This window comes from Argiope bruennichi, chromosome 2 (genome assembly GCF_947563725.1).
Source record: "Argiope bruennichi chromosome 2, qqArgBrue1.1, whole genome shotgun sequence".
NCBI lineage: Eukaryota > Metazoa > Arthropoda > Arachnida > Araneae > Araneidae > Argiope > Argiope bruennichi.
In genome coordinates, this window is record NC_079152.1 from 60,905,636 (window position 1) to 60,925,963 (window position 20,328).

The 20,328-nt window shown below is 25.3% G+C and overlaps 1 protein-coding gene across 1 annotated transcript in view; it reads right to left on the minus strand.

The window, feature by feature from the left end:
* Positions 1–15,352, minus strand: part of LOC129962200 (cell death abnormality protein 1-like) — a 43,937-nt gene extending 28,585 nt beyond the window's left edge. The window contains exons 1-6 of the mRNA XM_056075940.1: positions 15,315–15,352; positions 13,584–13,684; positions 10,594–10,686; positions 4,842–4,943; positions 3,661–3,824; positions 1,155–1,263 (exon numbers count right to left, since the gene is read on the minus strand). Of these exons, the coding sequence (XP_055931915.1) occupies positions 1,155–1,263; positions 3,661–3,824; positions 4,842–4,943; positions 10,594–10,686; positions 13,584–13,684; positions 15,315–15,352 (607 nt within the window). The remainder of the gene's footprint in view (positions 1–1,154; positions 1,264–3,660; positions 3,825–4,841; positions 4,944–10,593; positions 10,687–13,583; positions 13,685–15,314) is intronic.
* Between the last annotated feature and the right edge of the window lie 4,976 nt (positions 15,353–20,328).

A 20,328-nucleotide genomic window follows, 5' to 3' on the forward strand; every position in this document is an offset into this window, starting at 1 on the left:
TTAATCGACAAATTACTAGTATAAGAGAAAAGAGTTGTTAAGTGGACAGAAAACAACTTTTCTTTTCTTCTTAGTATATAGCTGATATAAATGGTTCTTTTCCAAAATATCAACATAAAAAAACCTTGAAAAACAGTCTTAACTTATATAATACCATTTTGTGAGTGATCATTTCACGCAGTCTCCTCTATAATAAATGAACAACATTTTTTAATTTTAAAAAAGTTCTTAATTATTTTATTCTGATTATATCAATTGAAGTCAGTAAATTACATTTTTGGAATTTGTGAAATAAAAAAATCAGTTTTTTTTAACATTTGCTTTATGCAGAAATTTCTTATTATCTAAATATAAAAAAGGAGTGATTTTCACACATTTTGACATAAATAAATGATTTTATTTTCATCGAATGATTAAATAGATCTAAAGTTCCAAATCTATGACTAACTGACACTGGTCTCAGTTTAAGAAATTAGTTATGTGTGATAAAAATATAGATAAAATTTAAAAATTAACTGAAAATGCTCATACATAAAAAAAACAACTTAATATAATTAGCTGATAAGTAGTGTTTCATATAAAATGATCCATAATCACTTCTAGTATATCCTCAACAATGATTTAGAAGATACTAAGGGCAATATCAATGCAATTTATTGATTTTAAAATGTACTATTTTACAATATATTCTGATAATTTTATATAGCCTACATATATATTATGCTATATTTTGTGTATTTAAATTATTTGCATGCTTTATTAAAAACACTTTCAGCTGAAAGCTGAACGTTTCATTTAACGAACATGAGCTTATTTCGTTTTCATTAGTTGAATAGTGAACATAAAAATGTTCCTGTTAATCGCATGTGCAAGGATTATAAATAATAACAGGGACATTTTGATTTTTGTCACATAGAAATAATTCACTTAGAAAGCTTGAAGCTTATTAATACAAAATAGAGTTGAATACTCATGTTTATAAAATATCATTATTTTTCATTTATGCATTCATTTTTAAATATGTTTCATTTTTACTACTAAAGTTTACATCTGTTTTTAATCGTCTGATTTCATGGAAAACCTTTATTTTTACCCAGCATACAGTTTCAAATTTATTCTATAGAAGAAATACCTGAAGCTGAGGATTGTCCTACCTTTCCAACCAGGGACACACATACATTTTCCATCATTATGTCTGCAGAAGATAGTTGCTAAATCATTACACGAACAGTTCTTCAGACATTTTTCTCCATAAGTTCCATCCTAAGAAAAAAATTTATCTTAGTTTTGAATCTGATAGTCATCATTGCTTTTCCTATTATTTGAAAAGACAGAAAGCAATTCCTTGCATTTTCAATGACTTCAAAAGGCAGAAAACAAAATTCTGTATTTTCTATGGTTTAATAAAACAAACAGCGATTCTTTGTTACTTCGATGATTAGAAAAGGCAAAATAATTTTCCTGTATTTTCGATGATTTGAAGAGACAGTAAACAAGTCCCATTGTTTTCAAGGATTTGAAAAGATAGAAAGCCATTCCCTGTATCTTCGATGATTTGAAAAGACAGAAAGCAATGCGTTGTTTTTTCGCGTTAAAAGAATCTTCAAATTTTTTTCTGTGATAATATGAAGGTGAAATAAATATCTATATTTGTGAGAATTGGCTTTTTTCCAAGAAACTTTGAATTCAAGGAAAAAAATTCTCCAGAGTGGTATTTTGCTACTTAATGATTGAAAATAAAATAATTCTTTCTAAGAAATTAAATGCGACATTAGAAAATTAGTTTTTAAAAGAAATATTATGGTTAAGAAACGATTTCGAATCAAAACAGGAATTCTGAGACTAATTTTACCACGTATTCTAACACATATATTGATCGCTAATTTTTTAGAAGGAAAATATTTACATGAAAATATCTCAGCAAGATCAACCGTATGAACTAAAAGGATATCTTTAAGTTGTTTTTGTTCTTCATTAAGAAGTAGCATAAACTTAGATAGTGATCCCAGGAAATGTTTTATAATGCTTACTTAATCTTTACTAATAATAAAGAGGAATATATATGTATTGGGGCTCTGCAAGCCAGAACTTTAGACCTACAACTACCAAATTTGCTACTTTTAAACCAATGTACCTTGGGAAAAAAGAATATGCACCTCGAAGTGATTTTTTAAAAGTTTTAATTACTTAAAAATTAAACTGTATTTGGTGTCTTTCTTGATAACTTCCGAAAATACTGATGCACAAAAATAAATTTTATATCGCTTCATAATTAAAAAAAATATGCTTTTTGATGATAGTTAATTAAGTGTTGGACATATTTTTTTCTGAATTTTGAAAATTTTTCAAATATATATTTTGCCTAATTTCCAACGATAGATTATATTATTGCCTTGCAACTCTCACCGTTTTTATTGTTTCATCAACTATCTGATCGTGTAATTTTCTTCCATTGTTAGAAATAACGAAGAAGGATTTTGATTTATACTGTATAGTTTACGAAATAGATAAAAATATGAAATTGCAATGTTTGTGATAGATTACAAAACATTTTATGTACAATTAATTTATAAAAACTTTGATCCACACATTTATATTTTTAATAGTATTTTGCATTGCATCACATCATGCGTCCAGCATTAGAAAACTTCATATACACACTGAGTGGTGCATATGTAAGATAATTAAAATAAAGCCACTTGAATTTCTGTCAGTATCACGATATCATAGAAATGAAGTTGTATCAAAGAGATTTAGCTGAAATCAAAGATGGTCAATATTCCCAATGAACTAGTTGGTCAGCAAAGGATACTATCATATAATAATAATAATACTTAGTGAAATTCTATATACCGCAACTTTATATTTTACACTTCCCTTTTCTTGATTAAATTTAAACTAACTATTGATCGTTACTTTTATACTCACAATGAATTGAGATTGATTGTTTGTCGTTTAAAAAGGAAAGAAATTTGAGATTTTTTTTCTCTTAGGAAAAAAGGGGAAAAAAACTGAAGCAACAACCCTTATCACATCCCTTTTTAGCATCTAGTAAATAAAAAAATAAAACTTGATATAGTCATAATAAACCCGAACTGAAATGATTAAAGCATTAAAATTTCAGACATAATTATTTCTTTCTGAAATTTCCCGGTGCTTGCGTTATATCCAAATTGTTAAAATAAAATTTTCTCTACCCTCTGAAATAGGAATGAGTACAACAAGATGTTGGTTATATCATTTATAATGAGATCTTTATGAAAATAAACCATGATTTAAAGTTATTCCTAAGCAACATCCATTTCTCTTTAAAAGCCGCTGGGCTATATGTTGGTAAAATATTTCAGAATATGATCTCGAAATATATTTGAAAATAATTGGCACATTTGTATAGAATTCTGTTTAATCTATATTTAGTGTAGCAAGACTAAATATTTAAAATAAAAGTTGTATATTTGAAATAATTTTCGTTCCATATACATGTAACATGTAAAGATTTACCATTCATCACTAATTAGATAGATACTGACGGCCTATCACATGCTGCCAAATTTAATTTTTACTGATTGCAGTAATGGTTTTCTAGATGGCAACCACCTACTGCTACGAAATTGTTAAAATGCTCTAAAGAAATCGTGTGCTTTTTAAGAAATCATATACCTGGCATTGATTTTCGCAGTATCTCCCTATGTATCCAGGAGGGCAATCACATGTACCATCTATGAAGTTGCACACACCTCCATTTTTACAATGACATTCATTTACACAATTCCTTCCATATGATTCCTTAGGACAAATAGATTCGCAAAATACGCCTGCAAAACCTGAAAAAAAAAATCTAGTTTAAAAAAAGCAAATACATACAAATTAATGATTATCCTCCTGAGATAACATTCAAAGTCAAAACACACTTTCATAATTCTCTCAAACGCAAAACTATCATAGACTCTCGTATCATTTATTGTAATAAAGCAACTAATTAGCAATTTAGTATACGATATTTCTTATTTGCTTTCAAAATAAATATTATCTCAATCATGACTGCCAAGAATGCGAATTTCAAAATTTTGCAAATTTTTTACTTGCATCTTTTTTATATTACTTTGATTTAATCTCTCACTTAATTTATGAATGTTAAAAAAATTCATATTTAAATATAAACTTGAGTTCATTATATGCAAAAAAATGCAAAATACAAAAAAGAAACATATTTATGTATTTTTTAGCAAAAATAAATAAATTATATTTAATTTTAAAAAAATGGAATTAATTTATTACACAAATGAATACTGTGATTAAAATATTAATAATTTGACTAAATAGTAGTTAAATTAATTAAAATAGTCAATTTTTTAGTTTATAAATCTTTTATTTCACATCTATTATTCACTAATTTTTTATTTCACTAGTTCACTAGTGAACTAATTAATTATTTCACTAATTTTGATGAATAATTGTATATTTATTTGCCAGATTAGATAGATTAGGAACTTAGATTTAAATTGATTTTGTTAATGTAATTGATTTATTGTATATTAGATTATGATCTTTTACTTTCTACTTTGCTGATTTAAGCCATTAATTATGTTACAGAAACAAATGTTACAGGTGGAATATCAATATTTGTTCTTTTATGGATTTTGACCTTGCACTGATTTAATGAGGTAGGGTTGAGTTTTTCTGGGCTCTTTACACAAATTTATGCTTTTAAAGAATATTGAAATATTTTATTTTGTTGGCCTTTGACCTGTTATTTCCTACTCTATTATTTCCTACATAATAAATTGTTTTAACAATATGAGAGTAAATAAGATACTCATGTTAAGCAATGACATGCGAACCTAGAGGGCAGTGACAAAATCCATTTCTCTTATCGCAGGTGGCTCCGTTCTGGCAAGTGCAGTACATCTTGCATCCTTCACCAAACCATCCATCATCACATTCTGGAAATAAAAACAATTCAGTGAATCTTCTGAAATGGCTTCTTTGATTTTTACAACAACAAAGCTTTCAGAATTTTAAGAATTTATTTTTAGATAATAACGAATAGTTTTTTTACAACAAATATCAAAAGAGAAAATACATTCTTGAGTTTGATTTATTGGTTTCAAAATATTCTTGATCCGCAATATCCTCCCTGAATCCAGAATTTCTCTTGCTCTCTATGCAAAATTTCAATAAATATTTATTTTATAAAATTTGTAAAATTTCAATAATTTTTGCATGTTTAAATAAAAGTATACAGAAAAAAATTTTGTTCAGATATAAATTTATCGAGCAAAATTAATAAAAAGTGGGATTCAAGAGCCTATTAGTTACTACATATTTTATTTGCTTGAAAAATATATATTATTATTCTATATAATAATATATAATTTATAAAATATTATTAGTTACTACACATTTAAATTGTGGAATTAAACTGAGCAAAATTGCTTTTATTTATTTTTCTACGGTAATTTTCGGATGACACTTCGCTTCCATGACAGCAATTGCTAATAATAAAAAAAAAATTAAAAAAAACCCATCGTACAAGTAGAATTTAGCAAAATAAATTAAAATTCTTAGAAATTTTGTATTTACAAAAATTCTCTATCATCTATCAAAATCTCTACGAAGAGGATTTACTATAGTGTCATCGCTGTGTACACTGTAAAATATTATCTTTGCCGTTTCCGTTTCCTTCAAACATGTTAGAAGGAGATGTATAAAATTGTTCAGTATATGCAATTTTAAAAGGTTTTAAATTAGTTAAGAATTTGTTTTTAAAATACTTTTTCATCAAATAGAATTTAAAAAAAAACACTTTAGATCATTTTTTCGGTTCCAAAATGTTTTTCGTAAAACATTCTTAATAATTTTAACCTTCTCATGAAATTTGAAATTTTCAACTTTTAAATACTAGGCAGAAAGTCTAAAATTGTATTTAATGTAGCAATTTTATTCCCTTTATTGAAAGGAAATTATTTATTCTGAATCAAGGAGATGTAGACCAATATGATTACTATTCATAATATTTAACAAATTTTTAAACATTTATATGCATTTAAAAAAGAGTTTTGATTTAAAAGGCTGAAATCAATATTGCTGATCAAATTGATGAAAGAATTGACGAAAAATTGCTTTCTTCTCTTCAAAATTCTAAAATAGATCTATTAAGGTAGTTCAGAAAGCATTTGCAAATTGTACCAAAAATAAACATCACAATAGCAACTCAGAATCATTTCATTTACTCAAAGAAATATTAATTTTAATCTAAAAAATGATATATATTAAATACAGAGATCGAAAAATATCTTAAATAAAAGTAAATTTATGTCGCCTAAAATTTTTATATGGTATATTATTAAAATTTCTCATAAAAATTTCTATTAATCATTAAAAAATATTAAAAATCAGCAACAAAATTTCCTAGTCTACATAAATAAGCAACTGGGCATTTCTATCCACGAATAACAAAACAAAATAAAAAAAATGTTATGGAAAATAATCAGAAGATATAAATTAGAATAAAAATAAATTATAGAAATAAAGTAAGGTAATGAATTTTCCGGGGTTTTTTGTCAGAAGCATATCAATGAAAATAAATTTGAGTAAACAAGTGTTTTTTTTAAAGAGTTCTTTCGATATGTATTCTTTTTTTGTAGTTGTTGCTTGTAGTTTCAAGTTTTTTTCAGAAGTTCTTCACATATTAAAAAAATCGTAATTCATATTCGATGCATAGTATAGTGTTTAAAAATGTAAATCAGTTTTTGCAATTGTTTCATATAGAAAAAAAAAATGAAAAAATAATGACTTTTGCTTTTTTCGGTTCTTTTTATTAAACTTTCATTTATATTGAATTTAGTTATATTTTTAAGGTAAATTAGCTGAATATTTCGTTTAAATCATAATTTAAAACGAGCATTGAAATAGAAAACAAATTAATTAAGTAATTTTTTCTGTTTGTTTATAGATAGAGAATAAAGTGACTTTCAAGTTACAGCCAAAAAGAATGTTTCCTGAAGTAAAATGATGTTGTGAAGTTACTTTTTTTTTTGTAAATTGAAAACAGTAGTAATTCATCAATATTTTATTTTAATGAAGTCAAATCCATTTGTAAAGTATCTCATTTCCTATATTTCAAAAAATTTGTAATTTTATAAAATCTCAAAGTGCTCAAAACTGTTTATAAAAAAAAAATCTCTTCGATAAAAAAAATTTGAATTTCCGAGAATAGGATTTCATTCCACGAAAGAATTTCCGCATCTGTAAAACTTCTTCTTTCCATGGATCAAAGTTAATGCAGAAACGCGGTTATCAATTTGCATTTCGCCACCAGTTTATTAAGCTGTTCCTTTTGACAAAAAGTAATCTTACTTCGTTCGCATTGAGAGAGCTAAACAAAATAAAGCCGAACCGAAACATGCAAAGCATTCTCATGTTGGAGGGCAGCACAAAAGCTAACACAAGGAATTTCAACACACGGAGTCGGTTTTAAAAGAAGGAATCATCCCGAACATTTGCATTAAAGTATTTCCCTTGAGGTATTTTTTTTTTTTTTTTTGCACGTCCTTTTCTTGCACAATTCAATAGAAACCAGAATTGTATTCCAATGCATACAGATAAAATTGCATTTTTTATTTAGTGAATTAAATTTCAACTGAATAAATAAAATACTTTGACAACAGAAACCTTCTATCAATTTCTTCGGATTCTGACTTGTGTGTTAAAATACTGCAGAAAGCTTTTGTAATTCGCAGAGGAAAATTTCGTCACAGAACCTCTCTAGTTCAGATTTTATTATTCAAATTAATATTAGATGGCTCGAAAACTTCTTTCGAGTTATTACTTTTATGCGTGTTTACATATGCTGCTTGAAAAATTCAGACAGCGTTCGAAAACAAATTGTTTATTTGTTTCTGTATTGATTCTAAAGTTTCGCTTCATTATATTTTTATATATGTTTACTTTTGTAAACAAAATAAGTCTTTACGAAATACTTATTCTGCATTAAGAATACGCTTTGGGATGATAAATTTTAATTCATTTTCCTTAATGCTTGGATTATTTGTTGAAACATTCAGTAATTCGTAATGAAATTTTTGGTTTAAAAATTAAAAGTAAAATATCATCATTTCAGATTTTTCTTTATAAAAAAAATAGTTGAAACCTCTTTTCATAATATTAATTTCATGCATATTTATAAGAACTGAAATAAGAATTTAGAATTTTTAAAGAAGATTCTTAATTGGCATTTGCATTGAAAGAATATGCATGCATTATATTTTTAAAACAATATGCTAGGTATTTTTTAATAAAATGTTTAATCTGAATAATTACAAATTCACATATTCACAAATCTGAACAATTAAAAATTAAAGGTAAAACTATCATTTTATTGCGATTTTATCAGAAATCCTTCACATAGATGGAAATTCTTTTCATATAATTTCTCCTATTATTTAAAATAACCAGTTTAATAATTCGGATAGTGGTTCAGCATTGGGTATTTAGTTTACTGTTATATAAAAAAAATCTAATACCGAAAATATTATCGAAATTCTTATTCATTTTATCCATAACCCATCTGTTAAAACAATGATTGTAATATATATTTAAAATAATTTTGTCCGGTTTTATTGCACACATTTAGAAGCAATCACAATATTATTTAAATAAAATCAATATAATGATAGTATGTATAAGCGTAATTTAAAATATAGTCTGATTTGAAGCGTAGTCTTTTCCTTGTCTGGGATTTCATGAGATCAAGCATATTTTTTTCGTTGATAATTGCCTTTTACAAGAAGTTATCTCTCATTGAGATAAGAATTGTAAGACTTTTTGTTCATTACTCGTCCTTCGATCCACTACCTTTTTATGGTCATTATTTCATTGTATTATTTTCATAAATCATCAAATTCCTAAATACAAGTGGTATTATTTTGTTTTAAAAAATAAAGCATTTTTTTATTCGAAATTTTTTCTTCATTGGTTTTAGCTGCTTACTTACAGCTCGTATTATTAAAAATTTATTCCTGAATGTAAACTCCTCTCTAAATTATTTATTTTATAAGCTTATTTTCAATGTTTAATAAAATACAGATTTTTAAAATAGAGTATCTCTCGTATCAGATATCAATACTAAACTTTATTTAGTGTTGGCAAGTTAGAAATATTTGCATAAATTTCAGAGTACAAAATTTGAAGCATTTTTACCCAATACTATAACTAAATCCAGAAAAAATATCATGCCCTACGAAATGTATTCTTTTATTCTGAAAAGAATAGCAAATGCACAAATGAAAATTAGCAACAAAGTCAAACATTTGAATCGTTCCCCTTTCGTTTTTCTCTTATTTTTATACATAACGAAAATTAGAAAGTTTGGTTATAGTTGATTTTTTATGTGTATTCAAATAAATGTTATCAGTTGGGATAAATTTTATTTGTAGTTTGACATTTTCTAACAATCATTGTGGATAATAATATAAATAGAAACCTTTTAATAGAATTTCTCATATTTTTTTTACAAAGCAGATAGAATGATAGCTAAGTATGATAGCTTTTGATCTGATTTAAATTGTTTTATATGATTTATAAATGTTTTGTTCTAAATTTAAATTATATTCAAAAGAACTTGCATTAAATACTATTTTCAATATATATAATTTATAATAAATTAGATATTAATGCGAAGGAAATCAATAATTAAAAATGAATAAATAAATGACATATTTTTCTTTTATATGAAATACAACTTGACGTTTTATAAATTAAATAATTAAAACAGTACTAATAATTAACAGCATGAAATTTATATTATTAAATATTTCCCTTCATACTAATAAATTTCTAAGTATTATTTTTTTAAGACATGTATTATTTTTCTAAGAATGTATATTATATAAGTCGTCGTTCCTAACTCATTCTATTCTTAGTTTCACGCATTATCTAAGAAATTTAAATATAAATTTTTGAACAATTTGTCATAATTTTGAAAGAATGGGAGGCCAAGAATCTAAGGATCATCAACCAAATTACAGTCCTGTATCTCACTAAAATATTGAAATAACATACAGATACACAGACGCACGCAATGGAAATACAATTCCATATATATATATTTCCTATTTTTAGTTTCAAACAAATTTAAATCGTTCAATTTCATCAAAGCATCGAGTTAAAATTCTGCAATGATTGTAATATTTTTATTTTTATGCTTCAAATGAGATGCATTGTAAGTACAAAGGCAAAGCGTTATTTTCTGAAATAGTTTAAAGAAAAAAATTAATTTCAAATTTGAAAAAGAAATGAATTAATTACGAAATCCTTTCTAAATTAATTAAAATATTTAATATTTTATTTGTCTCCTTTTTCACATTACGATATCTGATTTATCCGTAAATTTTAAATTAAGTACACAGTTAAGTACAATTGATGTTTTTATCAAAAACTAATTATTTTTTAAAAAACAAATATGCATCATTAGAAAACAAGAATTAAAAAAAAAAACCACAAGCGTTTCAAAGAATTCCCGTATAAGATTCTGATGTTTAAAAATATACGAATCGATCACATAAAGTTCAACAAGGATGATAAAAATCTCACCAGCAGTGCAATTGGGTCCATGCCAACCTTCATTGCAGATACAAGTCTTGGGTTTAGTGCATTTTCCGTGAATGCAACCATATGAACAGAGAGCTAGAAAAAATGGAGAAAACTTTGTCTCTTTTTATTTTTCAAGAAATACTGATACAAAATCATAACAGTTTAGATAATTGTGTATTAAAAATTGGATACACAGGAAATATAGAAAACGAAAATGCTATGAAATCAAAAGAAGAAATACAAAAGTTTTTGTAGCTATTTCATTTTAAAAATTTACCTTCAAATTCAAATTCAATTTGAAAAGGAAATTTTATTATTTAAGCCAACAAATTAATTTTATATTTATGTAACTTTTGCTCTATGTATGAAAACTAAATTGTGTTATTACCTGTTCCTATTTTTAAATATTCTTATCTTAGTAATGCTATTTAAATAAACATAATATTCCCTTTTTTAAATTCATTTTCCCTATCTTGCTTTTGAATTTCAGAAACATACTTCTTTATAGCCAAATCCATCATCCATCAAATCAGACAGCAGGAATATTCAGACAAACTACTTATTTACATATTTTCGTGAGCTATTTACAGCGACTACAACACTACTTCCTCGATCCCACCGTATAAAAGGACCGTATAATAAATTTATTATTTAAATTACTTACATTATTTACCACTTTTAAATTAAAATAATTACTTTGGATATGTTTAAGATACGAATTTGTTAAATATCTTAATATTAAGAAATCATTAAGCGAATCCATGAATTAGGCAACTCGATATCCACGATATTGTTTAGCAGCTCAAGTTTGGGGCTTTTTTAAAATGTTATCAGATTCCGTTTTTATAAAAAGTGAAAAAACACTCATTCTCTTAAAAATTTTCAGAAGCTTTTCAAGTGTGAAGAATATGCACTTCTTGCGGCATAGTGCAAGATGTTCACACTCAAGGTGTGTGAATAATATTCATAAATTTTTATCGCAACTCGATACCCATGATATTGTTTAGCAGCTAAAGTTTGGGGCTTTTTAAAATGTTATCAGATTCTGTTTTTATAAAAAGTGAACAAACACTTATTCTCTTAAAAATTTTTCAGAAACTTTTCAAGTGTGAAGAATATGCCCTTCTTGCAGCATAGTGCAAGATGTTCACACTCAAGGTGTGTGAATAATATTCATAAATTTTTATCGCAACTCGATACCCATGATATTGTTTAGCAGCTAAAGTTTGGGGCTTTTTAAAATGTTATCAGATTCTGTTTTTATAAAAAGTGAACAAACACTTATTCTCTTAAAAAAATTTCAGAAACTTTTCAAGTGTGAAGAATATGCACTTCTTGCGGCATAGTGCAAGATGTTCACACTCAAGGTGTGTGAATAATATTCATAAATTTTTATCGCAACTCGATACCCATGATATTGTTTAGCAGCTCAAGTTTGGGGCTTTTTTAAAATGTTATCAGATTCAGTTTTTATAAAAAGTGAAAAAACACTTATTCTCTTAAAAATTTTCAGAAGCTTTTCAAGTGTGAAGAATATGCCCTTCTTGCGGCATAGTGCAAGATGTTCACACTCAAGGTGTGTCAATAATATTCATAAATTTTCATCGCAGTGCAAACACATTATCAATGAATGAGTACGATTCTGATTTGGAATATTATACAATTGAAATTTTTTTAATATCATATTGTTTAAAAAAGCACTGAAACAAAACAGTAGTGAAAAAAATTGAACGGAAATTGTAGTAAAAGTAAGATAATTTGTCCTTACAAACATATTAAAGAATAATTAATAACGGGTATTTCAAATTACTTCTGCTCAAAAATAAAATAAAAAAGGTAGTTGACTAAGAATACTAAAAATATAAGTTTTCCACATTAAAGAATCAAACAGCAATTGCCGAAAATGCAATAAAATAGAAAAGTGTCTGCCAATCTACTATCTTATCTTAAAGAATTTGTAAATAAATAGTTAATTTTTATAAATCATTAATTATAAATCAACCTTTTGCGATTTTCTAACAGTCTTGTAGTTGATACTTACAGTATTTATTAAATTTAGTTCTCATTATTATTTCTTATTGTTTTTAATACTCAGCTGAGATTACATGGTAATCCTGAATGCATCGGTTAAATTATGAGAAAGTCTGGACATTTTATTTTGCCTAAATGTAGTTATAAATTTCATTTGCTTTTTAATATGTTTGTTTGATTTTACTTTAAAAATGCCCAAAAAATGCAGAAATAATTTTATTTAATAGCATATTTAAACGAGTGCAATGATCAATATAAGCACTGCAGTGATGTATAAATTTTTCCACTAATGATCCAAATGAATATTATTCGTATAGTAAGTTAATTTCAAACTTAGAAAAAAACGCGTAATTTTTCGCTACAATTTTAATAAAAAATATTTCGTATATCAAAATCTAGTTAAAAACCTTATAGATAAAAATTCTGAAAATTAATCATTTTACTATTCTATTTCGCTTACTTGTAATGTTAGATGTACTACATGATTAGTAGCCAATAAATTTAAATAAAAAAGATTTTTAAAATACACATTTATCAATGTAACAAGTAGATTTACAGTAATTTTTTTCTATATTTAATATTTATATTTTCTTTCAAAGTTCTTTAGATTCTATATTTAAAATCTATATATTTCAAATTCATAGTTTCTGAAACTCACATCAGGTGGGGCCATGGTAGGAAATAAAAAAAATAATCAAATATATAATTATGAAATGAAAACTAAATTCTTAAAAATCTTTACAGTAACGCATTTTTATCATAAAACAAAAAGATAACGGATATAAGAAAAATTTAAAAGCTCTTATCTGGAAAGAATTGAAAAAATATTTAAAAAATTATAAATTCACTATGAATTTATGAAGCATTCTTAAATAAAAGTGTACAAAAAAAAAATTGGAATTCAAAAATATTAATAAATTAAGTGCATAAAAAATATTATTCATTTTCGTGCCCCTTACCTGAACATTTCCCATTCTTCTTGACATATCCTTCGCAACATTCAAACACTGTCTTCGTTTTAGGCACAGATATTGTTTTATTTATTTGTCTGATGGCTTCTCTGCAAAATTTTTAATTAATATATTTCAAAGAATAGGCGTAGCAATAACATACATTTTTTCGAAAAAGAAAGAAAACGATACAAAGGTAACATTTATGATTAATTTACTTTGAAATATTTTTGATTACGAAGTACTCATAATGAACATATTGGCACGATAATCTTAACGATCACACCAAGCAGATTTTTGCAATTGTAGTCATATAGATTAATTTTAATGCTATATTTTATGCTATGTAATTGAAATGTGTTGCTCCTAAAGAGTGTAAAATGAAGGAGAAAATAAACGATTTTTGTTCAGAAATAAAGGAGTTTAATAATATCAATCGAAAATATTTATAACCAAAGGAATGTTTTTCACTTGTATCATTTATAAAAAGTACTTTATAATCTTACTTAATTTACAATTTTTCAATGATGCAGTCTTTCTTCTTTATTTTGTGATTTTGCTGTTATTTCTTGATACTTTCGTAACACAAAACTGGAAGAAGATTTTTGCACATTTTTAGTACTTTTTTATTTTGTAATCATTTTAATTGTTTAGCCTTGTTTTTATATTATTGTATTATTGTTTTAAAACTTATAAAACTAAGGCATAAAACAATAATATCGTTGGCTGAAAATCGCAACTTGAAGGTAAATTCCTGCAATTATATATATAAAAAAATGTATTCATTTTTATTTATTGTTTGTGGTAATGCTCATAATAAAGAAAATATTTCGTTATGTTGTTCAATAAAATATTTCTTTTAAATGTTAACCAGTTAAGACGTGTTGAAAATAACATTTCAAATTCATTCGTTCATTCGTTTCAACGTTTCATTTTGCCACATTTTTTTAATGGGGCATTTAAAGTGATTGTTCTAAAATTTTGAAATTGCCGGCATGACTTCTTTATCATAATTGAAGTATTTCTTGAAAGCATTTGTAATAAATAAAAGATTCTTTCGTATCATTTTTCATTTTCATTTACTCTCTGTCGTTCTTAATATTAAAAATCATTTCGATTTTTGAAGGAATTTTTTAAGGTGTTTGGATAGGAACATCAATTTATCCAATAATGATAATTCAATTGTGTAACAATTAGGGCAATGCCGAAAGAAACAACATGATAAGAATAGAATTTAAATGCCATTCTGGTTGAAAGTTATCCCTCTTTTAATAACTACGAAATAGTAATAACCATTTATCTTTGAACAATTTGTGAAACAATAGTGTGACCATTCCCATTTTTCTATTCCCCAAATAACATTTTTCCATATTAAAAAAAATAAATAATAATGGTGTTACTGCATTCAATATTAATATTATACAAGCTAATTATGTTTAAAATAAATTATATTAAATTGTTTTATAGTCACTTTATAAAATTTTTCTTTCTTTTGAATCCATTTTAGCTGGAAAATAGATGTTGGAATTTTCTACAGTAATTTAACACGAGTTCATAGACACATGCAAATTCATATGCGTTAGCATACATATAATTGTCCACGGTGAATTATTTGAATTAGACATTGGATTTATTTCAAATTATAAAGTTTCGGCAACCAATTCAATAAATAGAGGTAGATAAGCCCAACACTATCTGTTAAACTGCACTTTCTGCTACAAAAAAAAGAAGGAATATTACTTGGTCCTTTTACATTCTATGTCTATATCAAATGCCATATTTACAAAAAATAAGTGTTCTAAGAATGAGCAGAGAAGAAAGCCTTGTGAGCAAATAAATTAAAAGAGAACTTAAGAAAGAGAATATTGATCTTTTTAGAAACGTATAACAAAACATAGAACATGTAGAACAGAATTTTCCTTTAATTATTGAGAATTACAAAGGACTTGTAAAATTAAATATATATCGCATAAAATTGAGTAAATAATACATAATAAAATTCATTTTATGAAATATTTTAAACTAAAATTTTATTTACCTGTAACGAGTACATTTTGGAGGGATTTTTAAGCACCAAACTGTCGTTGGTTTTAAAAAGGTTTCATTATATATCATCACATGTTCTTCCCTGTACCTTTAAAAGTGCACCAAAATATTTTTAAGAAACCAATTAATTGCCAGAGTGATAAGAAAAATTCAAAGTAAATTAAGTAATAAAAATATAATAAATATTATTTATTAATTATTATAATATTTATTACAATTATTGATGAATAAAATAGCATATATTTGAAGAAAAATATATGAGGCATTATTATAGCAATTGTTAAGCAAAAATTAATTATTTTTAAATTTCATTTTCTAATTCGATATATTATTCAAATTATTTAATACTACGCTAAAATATTTTATACAAATAGAATGGCAATGATGTTTGATTTTACTCATTTTTTTCGGTGTGTTAAATAACTTCAAAATTTAATTATCAGCATAATAAAATACATCCACATTGGTACTAAGCGTTTTAGGATATCATATGTTCTCTTGTTATTTATACATGTATTATTAATCTAACTTTAAAAATCTGACTGTTAAATTATCATATTGATCATGTTGTGGTAATATAGATGTAAAATAAGGAACTGAGCAATGAAGGAAAGCATTACCTTTCAACCATGACTTGGATTACATTTTATGAATAATACTTTCTCTTCGATCAAAAGAGAGATTTTGAAAATTGAAGAAACAATTCGGAGAAAACAATTTTGAAAATTGTAAATTCATGTTTCTTTACAAAGTTATTTTCAATGTTGGAATTTTAAGGAAAATATCATGCAATTTGCATGTCAGTACTTATTTTTAATTTTAATTACTATAGGAGTAACAAATTACGACTATTTTTTAGGCCCATTTTATAATATTTGCAATTATGATAAATTTAAACTGTAAAATTTATTTCAAAAATAGTAATTTTGGTGCTGCATAAATTTTCTCAATATTGTTTTACTTACAATACATTCGCATTACAATACATTTACTTACAATACATTCCCTAAATTAATTTAATTTTTATTTTTACAATGTATAATCAGTTTCTTACAAAACTGAGAACATTGAATTTCTATTGATATATCTTTATTTTAGAATTTCCAGTATGCAGGTTGATTATCAACCATTGAATATTAGTTTAGTATTTCGTTTAAGACTTGTGATTTTTGCATTCAGATAGAATTAGCTGGAATTGTATCATGAATAAATAAATTTTGTTTCTATAACATATTTATAGAGTCAGATTCCTTTAACTGTTATTCCTGTGTATTAATATTATTTCTTGTATTTATTAATATTATTATTTCCTGTATTAATATTATTTCCTGTGTATTAACTATTTATTCAGTTAAGTTCAATCACATAAAGTTAATGAAATATAATGCAGACAGAATAAAGAACAGCAAATAATTTATTCAATCAATTATGTAGGTATTAATATAGCGCATGAAAATACATAGCCGAAGAGAAGTTGAAAACATTTTAAAGTTCATAAAGAATTATTGAATTTAAAGAAATTAAAAATATTAAAGAAAATATAAAATTCATAAGTTTAGTGAATTATTGTGAACTGTTTTATTTGTGGAATTTTGTTATAACAGGTACAGACCTTTCAGTCCTGCTGCACATATGATCATCTATATCCTCGCCAATTATTCCAAAATCTTTTATTACAATATTCGCTCCTTCATGTTGCGAAACAAACATGAGACTAGAAAAAAATGCAAAAATAGTATATTTTATTATTAAAAAAAATGCTTACATTCTTCGTTTAAATTTTTTAAGAATAAATTAATGCTACATTTGTATACAGACACAAAAGAAAAAGTTGATTACATACATATTTATGGCTGCTGCAAAAATATAATTAAACGACATCATCATCATTATTATAAGCATTATGTCTAAAGCTGTAAATAATGCTTACTTAATGAAATAAATATAACAATTTCACGAAATATATTTTAAAGACAAAATCACAGAACAGGAATTTTGTAACCAACGAAAATTTAATGACCAGCAAGCTACCATAAGGTAATATTAAGATCCTACTTATGCAATTTAACTTATACAACTTAACTTTGGCAATTAATTCCGGTGATCTGAGTTCGCATTACAATGAATGTAATAATGGACTCTAATTATGACTCATGGAAATACGTAAGTTCAAAATAAAGTTGCATAGATGTTGCTTGATTTGCCTATGAACGTAGTATTACAATTAAAAAGTAACACTAGAATATACATTTAAAAATATAAATGATAGAATGCAGCAGTAGAGAATGACCTTAGCATTTCATTTTTTGTTAAAATTATCCATGCATAAACTAGTAATAGTTCTACAACTATGTATCTCATGTAAGTGTTTCAAAAGTTAACCGGAAAAAACATGCAAGTATGAATATTTCTTTTATTTATAATATAACAACAAAATGAATCATGCAAAGTGATTAAGAAAAGCGGAAACTTGATTGCAAAAACATGCTTTGTAAACGTGCCAATTTGAAACAATAAAATTCACACCTCTTTTTTCTTTGCTTCTTAATTTTTTTATTGCGGATGCATTTTCATTCGATGAAGCCCAGGACGGCTAACTTTGTTATAATGGCTTTGCCAATGATATATGAATGCAAACTTGTTCATTAGAAATGAATATTACAACATTATTAGAAATGAATCTGAAATATGTTAGATTCAATACCATGTCTATGAAGTATTAAATATATGCATAGTTAAATATTCAAATTTATTTTAAATATTAAATTATTTTATGAAGAATGGTAATACTTATAGATTTAGATATGTAAGAAGAAACAAAACATGTTTTAAAATTTAACTTAAAATTATATAATCTTGTGAAATGCATGAATTATTTATTTGTTCGGAATTATAAAAATAAAAAAAAATCATTAAAACGAAGAATTTACTAATTATATACGTTCGATTTTTTATAAATGAGAGTTTTAATAATGTTATATTAAATGGAAAAATCATAGTTTTTATAGAGCTAAAAACATCAAAATGCTCAAAACAAAATTAAATATGAAAACGGGTGCATCAAACAATTTTGGTATTTAAAATAACATCAAATAACAAGCATAACGAGCATAAAATAGGGAAATTCGGAAAATAGTTTGATTAAAATTTAAATACTGGATTACATCCTTTAACGAGATGAAGGATATATAATAATACATAATATAATTTTCTGATTATATTATGTATTATTGAAAATGAAATATCTTTAAACAAAATTTTCAGTTTGGATAATTAAATTGATAAAAGGTAAATGTTTACAAAATCTACATTTAAATAAAAGATGAAGCAGCAGCTTCAGACATTCCGTAATTAAATTTTATAAACATGGATTTCTAAACAGTGTTTACATTTGCATTAATCTTTCAAAGATATGATTGATAATTATTTATCTAAATATAAATTTTTGGAAACATTGGGTTCTTTATGTACCAAATTATATTAAGAACATTTTACACCCAAAATGAACAGAAATCTTTACGTAAACAACTTTCAAAATATTGCAATTACAATATCAGATTTTAATTATTCTTCACAAAAATCTGAAGCATATTTTTCTGAGACACAACTGAGAAAAAGCATTTATATATTTAATCTAATGATGTGAATTTGAAATAAATACAACATATGAAATCTGAGATTGTTAATTTGCCAAGATGCAAAAAAAAAAAAAAAAAAAAAAAAAAAAAAATCCAGACTCTAAGAATAAAGAAATTTTGAAAAATAAAACTTACATAAATATATTTGCTAAGCATATTCTTTTCAACATCGCTGGATAACTCAAATTATTTCATCTATTTTTTATGAAAAAATTATGTTATTTCCCTGTGATTACATGAAAACCTAACCAGTAAAGATAGAATTTTTGTATTTCATCGCATATATATTACGCAAGTTCACAATCACAGAAGATAGATAAATGCTTTATTCTCCTATTTCTTAGAAAAAGCATATGTTTTGCACGTTTTTATTGAACATCATTGTCATTGGTTTTTAAAAGAATTAAACGATGCATTTTTATTAAATCCAACCCTTTTCAATGACAAGTATTATAAGTTTTAATTTGTAATAGCAAACTTATTTAATGGAATGTGCCAATAGAAGACAATTGTTTCTGTTATACCACGAAAAACAAGCAATGCTTTGATTTATGAGATAAAAAGAATGCGAATAGTATTCGCTCGTTTCAGACACAAACCAGACGTTAACTTTTTTGTAAAAGCAGCCGTGATTAATTGCAGCGATAAGCATGAAAAATTGCTCCTATTATTATGAGCGAGACCACCACTGAGACAGTCAATAAAGATTTGCTTTAGTACTATCTATCCATTTATATAGATATAGATATATAAAGATAAACATTATCTGATACTGTAAAGATAGCTATAACAATTTAATTCTATATAATAGCCGCATTTACTGCACTTCATGGAAATTTATTTTAGTAAATTTTATTTATTTTTAACATAATAATGTAAACAGGCTAGCATACTATGTGCAAAATGCATCATGGGTGATATGGTATACAAAATGATGAAAATTGTTCAAAATGCTCAAAACTCCAGGGTGTTAGAGCTACTATGTTAATTAGTTTTTGGGTAGTAGGTTTTCCTTAAAAAATTTAAAAGACGTCATTATATTTTAGGATATGATATATTTTTAATTAAAA